The sequence below is a fragment of the Convolutriloba macropyga genome, chromosome 13, assembly GCF_964194025.1.
Source record: "Convolutriloba macropyga chromosome 13, txConMacr16.3, whole genome shotgun sequence".
Lineage (NCBI taxonomy): Eukaryota > Metazoa > Xenacoelomorpha > Acoela > Convolutidae > Convolutriloba > Convolutriloba macropyga.
Genome location: NC_134480.1, coordinates 33,212,569 through 33,227,029, shown reverse-complemented (window position 1 = coordinate 33,227,029; position 14,461 = coordinate 33,212,569). Strand labels below are relative to the sequence as shown.

General features: G+C 33.6%; 3 protein-coding genes across 9 annotated transcripts in view; 1 reads left to right on the top strand and 2 right to left on the bottom strand.

Moving 5' to 3' along the window:
• Positions 1-14,461, top strand: part of LOC142351793 (dynein axonemal heavy chain 6-like) — a 199,474-nt gene that overhangs the window by 133,478 nt on the left and 51,535 nt on the right. For all 7 annotated transcript variants that reach the window (XM_075403973.1, XM_075403970.1, XM_075403972.1 and 4 more), the window contains 9 exons: positions 2,079-2,236; positions 6,132-6,263; positions 6,745-6,922; positions 7,483-7,616; positions 8,044-8,205; positions 8,587-8,784; positions 9,153-9,407; positions 9,864-10,091; positions 13,947-14,101. In XM_075403973.1, coding sequence (XP_075260088.1) covers positions 2,079-2,236; positions 6,132-6,263; positions 6,745-6,922; positions 7,483-7,616; positions 8,044-8,205; positions 8,587-8,784; positions 9,153-9,407; positions 9,864-10,091; positions 13,947-14,101 — 1,600 coding nt within the window. The remainder of the gene's footprint in view (positions 1-2,078; positions 2,237-6,131; positions 6,264-6,744; positions 6,923-7,482; positions 7,617-8,043; positions 8,206-8,586; positions 8,785-9,152; positions 9,408-9,863; positions 10,092-13,946; positions 14,102-14,461) is intronic.
• LOC142351794 (uncharacterized) overlaps positions 1-14,461 on the bottom strand; it is a 338,941-nt gene that overhangs the window by 320,263 nt on the left and 4,217 nt on the right. The window lies entirely within an intron of this gene.
• LOC142351795 (uncharacterized) overlaps positions 1-14,461 on the bottom strand; it is a 192,012-nt gene that overhangs the window by 173,335 nt on the left and 4,216 nt on the right. The window lies entirely within an intron of this gene.

Here is a 14,461-nt window from a genome sequence, read left to right as displayed (position 1 = left end):
TGAAACCAAATGAAAAAGTCAGAGTAGCATCCGATGAAAACAAATTGACTTGCACTTGACCAGAAAAGTTATGGGACCGGTTTTTAATGAGTAAAATAAACGTGTAGACAGAATCCATAAAGGGAAAGTTTAAAAAATGTCTATGCTTTCTGAAAACAATTAACATCAAGGTCATGAAAACTTTTAGCTATTTAGTGAAAATATTAAATAGCTTCATTTATACCTCCATTTGAATCCATTGAGACCTGTGACACATCAGAATGTGATACAGCTACAAAAAATGAATACAGGAGAAAATCAAAGAGTCACTTAAGTTTTTTTTAGAAAACGGAGGCGAATCCTTTGAGACCATAATCAATTCGTCAGAAAATTTTAGTATAATATAAAACGCTTTCTTTTAACACCATTAAGATGATTCCTGGCTTGTCATTAATGTGATTTTTGGATCAGGTAGCAAAAATAACTTCAAAAATTGGAAATTGTCCGAAAATGAAAAAAGTTATGGAAATTTTGTAGTACCAAAGCCATAAAACCTATATTTAAATTCTAAAACAGCAATTAAGACTATATGGTAACTCAGTTGGGAGAGAACGCGACCTCTCCTTTGCTGTGCCTACGCTATATTTGCTGTGACTACGCTACATGAAAACATTTTTTTTGAAAAAACCGTAAGAAATAATAACCGTAAGCTTTCAACTAACAGTTGTAAATAGATTAATTTGTTACAGCCCAGGAAGTCAATTAGACATATCATTTTTAAACTAAGTTAGAATACTACAAAATTACAACCAAGTAATTCAAACCAGGAGGAATTCAAAATTTCACAAACAAATCTACAGAAACACTGTGTTGAAGCCAGAAACACCAGTCTTTCGCTGAATTTATAAGGTATGTCCACTGGCCTTTATTTGCTTGTAAATATGATTTAGTCGATAATTGAGCGTTGATTTGATATCTTTTTGGTCTGTAATTAACATGAAAAACGAAAAAAAATCAATTTAAACAGTTTGATCTTTATGAAAATAATTCGTCGCAGCCTCGAGGAAATACTTTGTCGAAGCCTTAAAAACTCTGAGATGTATCCAGAACGAACTGTTTATTCGCATAAATGAAAACAGATTTAATTGTTATGGGGACAAAAAAATGCGAAAAAAATTAAGATGATAGAGCAAGAATACAATCCAAATACTTTTTGCTTGCAAAAATTCAATGACTTGACCAAAACTGGCCTCGCTATTGCTGTGCGAGTTAAAAAACGTCCTTTTTCCAAATAGTTACGTAATAGATATTTTGGCAAACGACAATTTCAATATTTCTACAATAAATGCTGCAAAATTTTGATAAAAATCGATTTAAATTAGCGAAAGGTCGCCAAATTTTTAATTCCAGAACACTTTCATTGGAACCGGAAGTAGAAAGAGCCCTCATCTTAGTAACCGAAGTTTGTGTCAGCAGTTTTTATTTCTGCAGTATCAGTAGTTTTGGACAAAGTGGGCTACAGAAGCCTATTTGATGCAATTTTTCATGAAAAACGAAAAAAATACTGAATTTTTAAAAGTAAAGCCAAATTTTTAGCCAAAGGAGTTGGTTCAAATGATTCAGCAACTTTCTTCTATCTTTAAACGTAAAACCAATGAGACTATCACTGTCAATTTTATCATATATTTTTTTTAGCAAAATTGATCAAAATTTCAGCAAAAACTACCAAAAATGTGAACAAAACAACCCAAATGAGCCTACCGTTCACAAAAATTTAAACCTCCGTAACTCCTTAAAAAACACAAAATTGAGAAAGATTGTTTTTATTTGATATTCTACGCTTGGAACGCTTTCTAATGATACCACTCACAGTTCTGTAGGAAGAATATATCGATCGGCGGAAATTGACTGCACAAAAAAAACAGTTGAGCATATTGTTCCTCCCCCACCGAAGTGGGTCTTATTATGTGCCATTATAAGGTGTAAAAGTGTGAATTGTAAGTGATCATATTCTACAAAGTGAAATGGAAGAATTCCAAGTGAGTTATTCAAAGTCAAGTGACAAGTTTTTGCATGCTGAATATTCACCTGTGCTTTAGGCGCCCCGAGTGGCAAGCGTCTTATCTTCTTCGTGGATGATCTGAACATGCCTAAATTGGACACTTATGGCTCTCAGCCACCCATCGAACTGCTCAGACAGTTCCTCGACTTCGGAGGTCTCTACGACAGGGACAAACTCTTCTGGAAAAATTATTTGGTAAGTGAAAAGAACAAAATCTTAACATGATTTGACCAGATCGCTTGGTTTAACAGTTTATGAAGTTTTTTAAGTCTGTTCGGTACTTAGCAAAGTTTTTAAAAATTTCCAGGAAATGTACTAAATTAATGATCAGGCATTCATGATGGAGCTAGCATGATCATAAACTGCGATAATTTTAACATGATCATAAATGAATTAGCATGATCGTATACTATGATAATTTTGGCATGATTTCAAATGAGTTAGCATGATCATACACTTTGATAATTTTAATTGGAAAATGATTGAATTTCGTTCAGATGTGGGCACATGATTGATTTAGACTAGTGTTAGTGACAATTTTGATGGCCACTGGTCGGAACAAAATGTTCCAACAAAACTCTCAAGGTTGAAAAAACAACCATAACTTTTGACTAAGAAATCATTGGGAGTATCAGAAAGCAACTTTTATGAATTGGAGAAAATTAATTGTACTGTTTGAACCAAAATATGCCTTTTTCGGCAGACAAAAACGAAAACTCCTTAGCACATTCTAGAAAGATAAGGGCATTACAATTTTAAAGACACAGATCTTGAAATCAATACAAAAACACACGCCACTCACATTACACACACAAAGGGAATCCCTTAAATACTGACCCCAACACAAAAGGCATTTTAAACTATTTTCCTTTATGGCAACTGATCTTTACTCAAAGTTCGTCACGTTCATTTATTTCTTCTTCTTTTTAAAATTAAATAGGTGTTGACCATTTGCAGCAATGGTACGGGTGATTGTAATTTTGGCACTACATTTTGAATTCAATCTTTTTGAAGTTTTTCGATTTTTTTTTCAATTTTTGATGTCTCAGGAGCATAATGAAACTATATTTTCTTAAAAATCTAAAAGATGAGTTACCAGCAAGATTTGAAAAACAGAATTTTGGTTTTGGAATATTTTAAAACCCCAAATTGTACAAAATGATATTAAATTTTTCTAATTTTTTATGACTTCAGTTTTTGCACCCTGCCTCTATTTGTGCTTAACATTTAAAGGAACTAACTCTCTCAGACTAACTCTCTCTTTCACTCATACACACCTACACATTACACACATTCACTCACATACATACACCCACACAAATGTTCGCAATGTACACACATAAACGCAAAGAAACAAACGCAAGTAAAAACCCCGACAAAAATTTTTAAATTTTCCTTTTTGTGGCAACTGATCTTTACCCATGATTCGCATTCAACTACATTGCGTAGTCCATAAACCAGCCCATACCGAACTATTTACTGTTGGTTTTCAAATCGTGCATACTTCTGAATCTCTTACTTTCTTCTGAAAGTTGTAATTAGTAATGTCAATCTAATTTTAAGGAAAAGAAACTATTCTCATTGTGAAACGATTTTGTTTTTCAAAGTTGTGATTATGCAACAGATGGTATTTTACACTCTGCTTTTTTCTGCAAAATCTTTAAGATAAAGATGAAAAATGGTTAGCCATGCCCATTATTTGTGCTAAAGCTGTCGGCCTTAATTGTCGTAGCAAATATGTAAGTTCTCTCTTTTTATGATTTCTGACAGTTTTTCACTCTGCCTCCATTTGTATATAACATGTTAAGGCACTAACTCTCTCAGACTAACTCTCCTTTTCTGTCTCAGACCAACCCTTTTTTCTCTCTTTTACACACAGATGAAACGCATCTTACGCACTCAAGACGCACACATTCACTAATAAAGATACTCCCACACAAGTGAACGCACACACATACAGACAGGCACACAAATGAAAACCGAAACAAAAAATCTTTACCCATAGTTCGCATCGATCATTTATACCTTTTTTGTTTTATGTGGAAAACTAGGTGTGCACTTCTTGAGGCAATTGTATCGGTAAAATTGACGTTAAATTTTGAATCGAATTTTTTTTGTAATTTTTCAACAATTTTGTATTTGATGTTTCATGAGCGCAATTCGTTTTTCTAAAATCTCGCAGACGCGTAGCATGCTAGCCCTTTAAACACGTTTTTAGTATTTAACATATTTAAAACCTCAATTTGCAGTATTTATTATTTACTTTTTCTAATTTTTAAAAATTTCTGACTGTTTTTGTTCTCTGCCTCTACTTGTGTCTAACATTCAAAGGTATTAGCTCGCTCTGACTAATTCTCTTTTTTGGTCCTCACAAACACACGCCACTTACATTACACACACGAACTTACATTCACAAGCCACAGAAACGCACGCACGCACAAATACAAGAACAAAAACAGAACAAAAATACACGTATCGGTCACTCTAAATAACACTTAAACTTTAAAAAATTTTTCCAAAATTTTGTAATTTTTGAGGTTGCATGTGCATAATGGGCCAATACGTTTTTTTCTAAAATTATCAGATTTGTTACCAGCTAAATCTTGTAAACACAGTTTTGTTATTGAACATATTTAAAACCATCTTTTGCGGCTAATTTTAAGTAATTTATAAGATTTCTGATAGTTTTTGCAGTGTGCCTATTTTTGATTCTAAATTTTAAGGAAACTTTAAAGGTTGCTCTGACATACTAATAATGAAATATTGAAGGCAGTTGGTCATCGGTAAATTTTAAGTGGCGGCGATTTCACTATTATTACTGAAGCCTCTTCATTACAGAGTATTTTGTAAAGAAATCAGAGAAGTTAATTCCTTTTGTTAACTGAAGAAAAGGAATTTTTATCATCTTTCACAAACACTATTTGTTTTTTTTTTAATTTGATGACTTGCAGAATCAATAATTTATTTCGTTTTTCAGTTTAAAGAGATCGCGACAGTCTGGAGCAAGTCAATTCGATGAGCAATTTCAAAATACAGAGAAACAGGAAATAATTTTCTTCTAATTTTAAATTATGAACATATGTATTAGGTTTTCATATCTGGCCATCACTAAACTCCCAAATTCTTCTGTATTGCATTATACTAGAAGATGTTATTTCGAACCTTCTGCTCTGAAAACATAAGTAATTCAAATAAAAAAGATAAGAAAAGAAATCCATCTTTTCAATAAAGAATTTGGTTGATTTGATGTTCCTTCCAAGAAATCATTCTTTTAACGTCTACACGGTTTTGTAAATATAGAACTGGTTAGTTCTGACAAAATTAGATGAAGTGCAAGATTTGCAAAAACAACTCTAGAATTCAGAAAAGAATATATTTTTCTGCTTTTAATTGAGCTCTAAATTGCCTGAAACCTTCTTTTTTCCATGAATTGTATTCGATGAAGAGAATCATTAGTTTTTTACAATATTTTTTAATCAGTAGAAAACAGAGAGACTGAAAAAATCTAAACACAGTTATGAGAAAGAAAAATAAGATAATTGATTTTTGATTAATTGAATTTTTGGTCAAGTAGTTAAATTGGTTAATTTTAAGGCTTGAAACTGTGAAAAATTACTCGTTGCTTTCAAAACACCCTTTAATCTAACTAGTTTTACTACAATTTCCTGCCTTTTGTTATAATCCAAAATTTCAGCGTTGTTCTTCTTGATTTTTCCTTCGAAATGTCAAACTTTTGAAGTGCTCTCCCCTTTGTCAAAATTCTGATAATTTTTTATGTAAATCAAAACTAGATCTTGAAGACTACAAATTCGCGTTTTTATTTGTTCTCTTGGATCAGTAGGCAAAAAAGTGAAAATTTTACTGTAGAAAAAAGAAGTCAGCCTCGCATATATATTGCCCCATTCTGAAAAAATGTTGGAACAATTACTATCGCATGTCCTAAATTATCCCCACTACCAGAAGTTTTGTGGGAAAAAACGATTTTTGATACAAGTCCGCGGGATTCAATGGTTTCATTTTTTGCTGGAATTCTATTGGGCAAATTGAAATGTTTAAAAGGTCGAAACAAACGACATCATTTTTGTTTCAGGACATGACTCTTTGTTCTGCGTGTGCCCCTCCAGGTGGAGGCAGGAACCCTGTAACGCCTCGACTCATCAGACACTTCGCCATGCTTGCCATCCCGGCAGCAAGCGAGAACACCCTCAAGACTATATTCAAGGTAACCTCAAGAATCATTCTAGAATTTATGTAGATGATATCACTTCGAGAATTTTCAAGAACTTCTTTTAGTTTTGTATCCTTTAGTTGACTCATCCTAATTTTGTGAAGAAATGAATGTTTGACTTTTACCGAATCAATTTGTAATTACGCAGTGAATGAGTTAGCGTGATTTTGTCTGTTAGTGACCAGATAGACTCCAGTTTTGATATTGTTAACCACCATTACTAAAAATCTATTTCCCCTATGGATTGTACTTGCTGAAAAGATGTCCAGAAAAAATGTTTTGAAAGTAGGCATTATGTATTATTGAGTGGCCAGACGCATTTATTTGGTCATAATTGATACCAAGAACTTTAAAAATGTGAAATTAGATCAAATATATATATATATATATATATATATATATATATATATATATATATATATATATATATATGATCAAAAATTTCCAAGTGTTTAAATCCTAGTTTTTGTTCTAGAACATTCTGACAGGATTCTTCACTGCGTACGAGTTCAACAACATAGTGAAGGGTCTTACAGATAGTGTGGTGTCAGCAGCTGTTGAGATCTACGTCAGAATGTCAGTGGAGCTCCTCCCCACTCCTGCAAAAAGCCACTATGTTTTCAACCTCAGAGACTTGTCCAAAATTGTTCAAGGTATCCGTCAAAACAAATTTGAATCTTTCCGTTTGTGAAACCTCCCCCCCCCCCCGGTCAATTTTATTGAATCATAAACTGCGTGAATTTTATTTGAATCATATAAATATAGTTGTTGTTCCATACAAATACACTAATACTTTATATTTTGCTATGTAATTGCTCATATTTTGTGACTGGGGGTGTTAGAACTATAAAACTGAAAAGGGCAGATAGACTTTTTTCAAGTATCAATTTAAGCAGTTATGAAATTATAAGAAATAGTTTTAAAATCAGGGTAGTCTTTTGGAAATCTATTATAAATAGTCAGTTTTTCTAAATATCCTACACAACTTAAGAGACAATTACATATAGGGAAACAAAGTGTTGACGGGACAGTTCTGGTAATTTTATCAGTAGCGTAAGGTAATTTCTTTATTCTGCAAGCTTCATAGAGACACCATCCTATGGACAGGCTAAGGCCTTTTTGGTGACCTCTCGAATCTGTTGTATATTTATACACTAATTCGGAAATGAATTATTTTTATTACTATAATTTATTATTGATCGTTTTTTTGCAGGAATCCTGCAGTGTGACTCGACCATAATAGTGAACACTGACCATACATTCGCCATTTTCTGCCATGAGACTATGCGAGTATTCCATGACAGATTGATCAACTGGGAGGACAAAAACTACTTCTACGACATGATGGTACGTTCTAACGATGCTCTTCATTAACGCTCACTTATTTAAAATACGATGGCATTTTCATAGAATTTTTTGACAAATTGTTTAAAAATTGGGATCCAACAACATTCCCCTTGAAATCCGATGATATATTGCCAAAAATAATCCTAATAAGGTTGTGTGCGGAGAAAATTTTGTTATTGGGTGTTTTAAGTTTTCGCCATTTTCTTTCAATAAAAAAATGAATTGTGCTAACTCCCCCCCCCCCCCCCCTCCCCCTCCCCAAAGACACTGAATTCTGACTGAGAATCGATATCCGTTTACAGCAATGTAAAGATGAAGCTTTTGATTATTGCTAGAAATTATTCAAATTTCTAAATGGGGAAGAATTGTTTCCGTTTATAATTACAATAATAATTCGGGAGCAAATAATCTTTCCTTTTTGTGCCAGGTGGACATAGCGGGTCGTCATTTTGGACAGAACATTGAGCCACAGACGTTTGTAACCAAACCCATTGTGTTTGGAGACTTCCTCAAATTCGGAGCCGATCCATCTGATAAACAATATGAGATCATCACAGACTTCGCCAAGTGCAAAAACGTCCTTGGTGATGTAAGAGAAGTTTTGTAGGTTTCTGAGACCATAATTCGTTCAGCTCCCTAAGTTTTGCAGAACTTCATCATATGTTGATGGTTTTTTGCATTATATCTGATTTTAACAGTTTAAGATTGATATGTTACCAGTTAATGGTTCACACTATTGTCTACACTTTCATAAGATTAAGAGCTAGTTTGATTGTATTCAAATAAATGATATTTCTCCAACTTGCAATTCTCCCTTTTATTGTTAAAATTTGCTTTCAAAGCTACTTTTTTAATTCACAGAATGAATATTAACAATGATATCAAATAGTATTTTGGATAATAAATTGTCATAATGATATTATCTAAAAAGCATCCAATTTTGTTCTATTAAAAAATTCACTTTTTGCAGTACTTGGACGATTACAACATGTCGAGTCCGAAAGAGATGAAGTTGGTCTTCTTCATGGACGCGATTGAACACGTGGCAAGAATAGCGAGGATGATCAGACAGGACAGAGGAAATGCACTCCTGGTTGGAGTGGGTGGAACTGGGAAGCAGAGTCTGACCAGACTGGCATCCCACATTTGTGGAATGGGATGCTTCCAGGTAGGGTAAAATAAAAGAAAAGCTTTCTTATTTCTTTCTCTGACATATATGAGTCAGATTCTTCGGGAAGGTTGAAAAAGCCCCCCCCCCTATGGGACCTTGTTGGGAATCCCTCTTTTTGCGAGATTGATATAATCTCGCTTATTTTAATCTCCTTTACGCATCCATTGGGAATCAATTAGTAAAACCCCGACTTAAATGAATGATTCTTTTCAATTTTCTCTCTATTTTGTTATTTTGGTTTACAAGCGAACGAGTTTATTTAATTTATTTAATAAGTGAAATGTCTGTAGAAAGTGAAGTTTGTTCTTATCATTGACAAAAGCTGTGTTTGATTTTAATGCGTTGTATGTTAAATATCAATTTAGATTGAGTTGACCCGTGGCTACGACTACACAGCATTCCGAGAAGACCTGAAGAAACTCTACGAAGTCGCCGGGTCCCAGGGAAAACCGACTGTGTTCCTATTCACTGACACTCAGATTGTGGTGGAGGAATTCTTGGAAGACATCAACAACATTCTCAATTCGGGTGAAGTGCCCAACTTGTTTGAAACTGATGAGCTGGAAAAGTGTCTGGCACAGGTCAGACCGGCTTGCAAGGAAGCGGGGTTGAATGAACAGGTCCGTACTATGCGTGTTAAAATTACAGTGAGGGTTCGTGCATTGCTCTTTGAAGAAGCGAATTTTTATGGTATATTCTTGTGAAATTTTTTTATTTTTACGCCTAATGTAAAGAAATATTGACAAGCGAATCAAAAGATGCAATTTCTAAATCATGAAGGCCAAATAGATTATGCCAATTGCCTTAGTTCTATTTCTTTAAATTCTGTATACGAAGTTTTGTGTTCAGAACCGATAGAATTAAACTTAACAACTTACGCTTACAACCTCAAAAGTTGGGTTAAAATCTTAGCTTTTCAATGCCCAATAGGAAAACCCAGGTCGCGGCCTATAATACTTTTTTCTTACCATCTTACCATTATATGTGATCAACCTTCATAATTTCTTCTTTTACGAAGTACCAATGATTTGCGAATAAACTCTCCCGTCCATTTCTGTTCACGTTTCCCTTTTTAGAATCGTGATGAAGTGTACCAATTCTTCATCAGACGTGTGCGTGACAACCTCCACATAGTACTCTGCATGTCCCCTGTGGGAGATGCCTTCCGCACCAGGTGCAGGATGTTCCCCTCCCTCGTCAACTGCTGTACCATAGACTGGTTCATTGAATGGCCCAGAGAGGCTCTTCTCAGTGTGGCGACTACTTTCTTCGAAAGTGTTGATTTGGGCGCTGATGAGATGAAGGTATTACATAATGGTTAACGATATTCATTAAATTTTGCTGAACTTTTTAAGGATTCTGTCTCATATAAAAAGCATTTTTAATGTTCCTTGATGTTGCTCGAGGAATTATTTTTAAGTTGATAATAATAAACATTCAGTTTGGTTTCTTCAGCGCCAGTTTATTGCTCTAATGGTGAGTGAATGGAATGTGTTTTTATAGTCTAAGAATTTAGATTACTACTGTTTCCCTTAGCATAAATACAAATCTTTCGCTTGGTATTTTCCCAAAAGAATCTGTCAACGTACTGATGAAACTTGGATAACAGTGTCATAATTGTGATCATAATTTATTTTCATTATATTGTGTGAACAAATAGCAAGTTATTGAGCGTTCTTACACTAATGAGGGTTTGTGTAGCCTAAGGAGAAGAGGGGACTAGACATTATGTGAGGGTTTTTGGGAACAAACAAAAGGCAAAGACTCAATTGCGTGAGTACCATGGTGATTTGTGGGTACAAGCCGGATCGTAATAAAACTTTCTGAGAATCAACTAAGCTTGGAACTGATTTCAACCATTATTTCCCCAACCAAGCATTTTGTTTATTGCAATTCAATTAACGTTTATCATAACCTTCAAAAAATACCTACCATTATAAAGGTGTAAAATTATTGTTCCGACCCCACTTGTGGGGGGAGGAACTATATACTCAAATGGGTTTTTTTTTGTTCAGACAATTTTGGCCGATCGATATATTCATCGTAGAGAAATGTAAGTGGTATCATTAAAAAGCTCATCCACTTTAGAATTCTGAATTAAAAAGATTTTTTCGAATGTCGTGTTTTTCCAGGAGTTATTGAGGTTGAAAGTTTTGTGTGAACACGTGATGTTTGGCATTTTGATCACTTTTTTGTACAAACTAGGAATTTTTCTTTGAAAAATGTCGATTCAAAATTACATTTTATGCAACCAATGAAACAATCTTCTGTTTCTAACAGACGAAAGGCTATTAAAAAAGTAGTTTTCGTCTCATAGGGAATTTTACAATTAAAAATATCTATTTCTATTTGAGAGCGAATATTTTAAAAACCATTTCATATTTTTTTCATTTTTTTTTCAAGTCACTTAGAGACTAGTCACTTTTAAAATCCAGGTTCTGTTCAGGACAAACCGCATCTAAAGTCAAATGATGCCAAATGAACAAATAATTCGTTTTTAAGGAATCACTCTTTTTTATGGCTCTGACTATGGTTTTTCGTAATTTTTGTTTAAATTTTGATTTTCTTTTTGAGATTTTAATAAAATTTTGTAGTCCTATGACATAGACTCGTTGCCTAAAAGAGCAATAGGCTTCCTAAAGAGCAGTAAGCGAACCTACGTAGTAACTTGATTGGACAGCTAAGGGCTGTTAAGCCTTTGAAAGTAATTTTTCGGAAAGAATTGTTATTTTGAACATTAGCCGATCTTAAACTTTTTTTCTGTGAACAGTGAGTGAGTCTCCCTAATGACCGGGCCCCATTTTTTCCTACCGCAACCAAAATTAATATGATTTGCTGTTTTATCTTCTCACTATTGTTTTTTTGACTTTGATGTCACAACTTTTCATAGTTTTTTTTCACAATTTTTGCTTATTTCTTTTTCATAATTTGGATACTTTTGAAATCTTATCACTTTTTCTATAGATTTTCAATATAAAGAAGATTTTCAATAGACCTTAGATAAAACTTGCAGACAAAAACGTTTGGTTTTAATGGCTTCGACAATGTCTTCTCGCACTTTTCTGCTGATTTTTTGGTTTTTCCCTGTTTTGTCATTTTCATAGTCATACGACTTATTGTGAGGACTTATTGATGATTTAGGAACAACACAAGTTTTTGCATTCTCATCGGAGCATAACTTATTACAACTTATTGTTGTTTGATTTCCGTTGAAAGTTATGGAGTTTCATTGTTTTGATACCACGGCTTTTCTGAAAAATTTCTTGGTTTTAATAATTTTTACCTGCCGCCTTTGCCATTTTTATTTCTTGTTTAATCGTAGAGAGTTGAGAGGTCTCATAAGCCTCTAACTGAGTGTTGAGTGAATGAATTTACTCAATGCAGTAAGTTAATAGCACATAGCCTTAAAATTTATGATATTATTTGTTCACAAACGTTTTTTTGAACTTTTTAGTTCTTGTTGTTATATTTGCAAACTTGTGTCTAATTCTAACCCTTCGTTCATACCCTTCCCTGTAGTTCAAATATTAAAGAGGCTATTGATATTTTGTCGTAACTGATACTTTGTTTGTTGAAAAATATGCGTTTTCTTTTTAAAAAATTTTGTTAGTGGTCAACATTTGTTTCCCTTTTTCACTTCTTTAAGCACATTCGCGTAATAAAGGATCTCAATGTTTTGCAATTGAGGTCTAAATAAACATACTTATTCTTTCAATGTTTTTTAAATTTAAATATTTTAGTTATTGATTGAAATAAAAAACAATATTCAGATAACAGCGAAAGATTTTAATGGCTTCAATAATTTGTCTTTTCGCAAATTGTTACTAATTTTTGAGTTTTTCTTTCTCTTTAGTCCGCTTTTGGGGCTTAGTCTAATCAAATACAGATTTATTTACTTCGTACTGACTTTTTATTAAATTAAAAAAAATTTGGTAAATCTAATAGTTATTAAGACGTTTGCAAATTTTTGGTTTAAAAAAATATTGGTTGATTTTTGAATTTCGCTCCATTATTGCTCCTATGTGTCAACTTGTTACCTAGTCTCATTAATAAAATGTTCGATCTGCTTTGTAGTAAGAGAAAAGTAATTTTGTGTAGTGAAGGTTTCTTCTGATTGTAATTTGACGTTGTTACTAGTTGCTTTTAAGTTTGGATGTTGAATTTTTGACGTGATGTTTTTTTGCTTACTTTGTTATTTATTTTTATCTCCCGTATTCCTAATGGTGTGAGATCTCGTGAGCGCTGTATTGAGGCATGGCATTGTGTAATTCATTCAGTAGTTTGTTTCTTTGTTTTTTTTCTTATCAAAGATCGATTTTTGATTATCTCTTCATTTATTTGACAGTTATGTCCAAAATGTAGATGAGCGCGGGTCGGAACATCATGTGCAAACGCACATTAACGAGCCTCCTTGTTGTTTTCCTCTACCCGAGGGACTGAAAGAGTTCTGTGTGCTGATGCCCGGAAAATGTGAGCTTGTTGAACGCTGCTTTGATTCTTTTCTCGGCTATTGATGAGCGAAATTATTTCAGGTTTGCTGAAAGTCAGTTCAGAATCTGTTCTTGTCAAAACTTTAATTCTTGCCGATTTCTGAAGATATCTTAGCGTTGTGAAAAATTATGCATGATTATGAAAAGAGAAATATTTCCTAAAGAGAAATATTATGAAAAGAGAAATAATTATATCAAGGAATCGTGGTTGATTCCTTGATATAATTAGTTCTTTTAAAGCAGTCGTCGTTTCCGAGTTGTCACAGCCTATTTGTTTCAAATATTGCACTAGACTCTCATATAATTCAGATAATATTAAAGTAGTAGAACTTAAGATCTATTTCAATATATTTTATCCTGATAGTGTTGCCTATATATGTTGTTGACTGTAGTAGGTCAAGATCTCAGAGCATAGAATCTTTTCGGCAAAGATTACAGAAAAGACCTTTTGAAAACGAGATGACAATGAACGCTGAGATCTTGCCCTGCAGTTAACATAACATACAAAGTCAAGCCCATTAGGATAATATATATGTAAATTGTATACGTTTGGTAAATGCATCTAAGTTAGGGTAAAATAAGTTTATATAGAGCAGCATGTCTTATTTGCATGAGAATAGGGCTATATTCGAATGTTTGATTGGGTATTGTGATTGTGGGTAATTGCAGGGCAAGATCTCAGAGATGTGTGTTGAGATCCACATGAGTGTGACTAGTATGGCAGAGAGGTTCTACAGTGAGCTGAGGAGGAGGTACTACACCACACCCACAAGCTATCTCGAACTTATAAACCTATACCTGTCGATGCTGGAGGCAAAGCGCAAGTCAGTCATCAATCAATTTATATGCCCACTTTCGTAAGGGGGGGCTGTTGACGATTAAGCAGCAAATAGCAATTTTCGGATGGCTTTTCGATCATTTTCATATTTAATTCGACACTTGGGTCTATTGAGTACTCGTTACAGCCTTAACTCCCAGCTTTTTACAATATTGTTTATGTTTATGATTAAAGAATTTAAATAAAAAGGTTGACCGGCGATCCAAAAATATGCAGCTATAATTTTTCACTTTCAAGTTTATCAACCATAAAGTTTTAATTGGACTAACAGGGGTTAACTTGTTTGCTGGTAGTGCATTTTTTCGTCTTAAAGTTGAGGTTGTTAATTATCTACCAGAATGTTGAG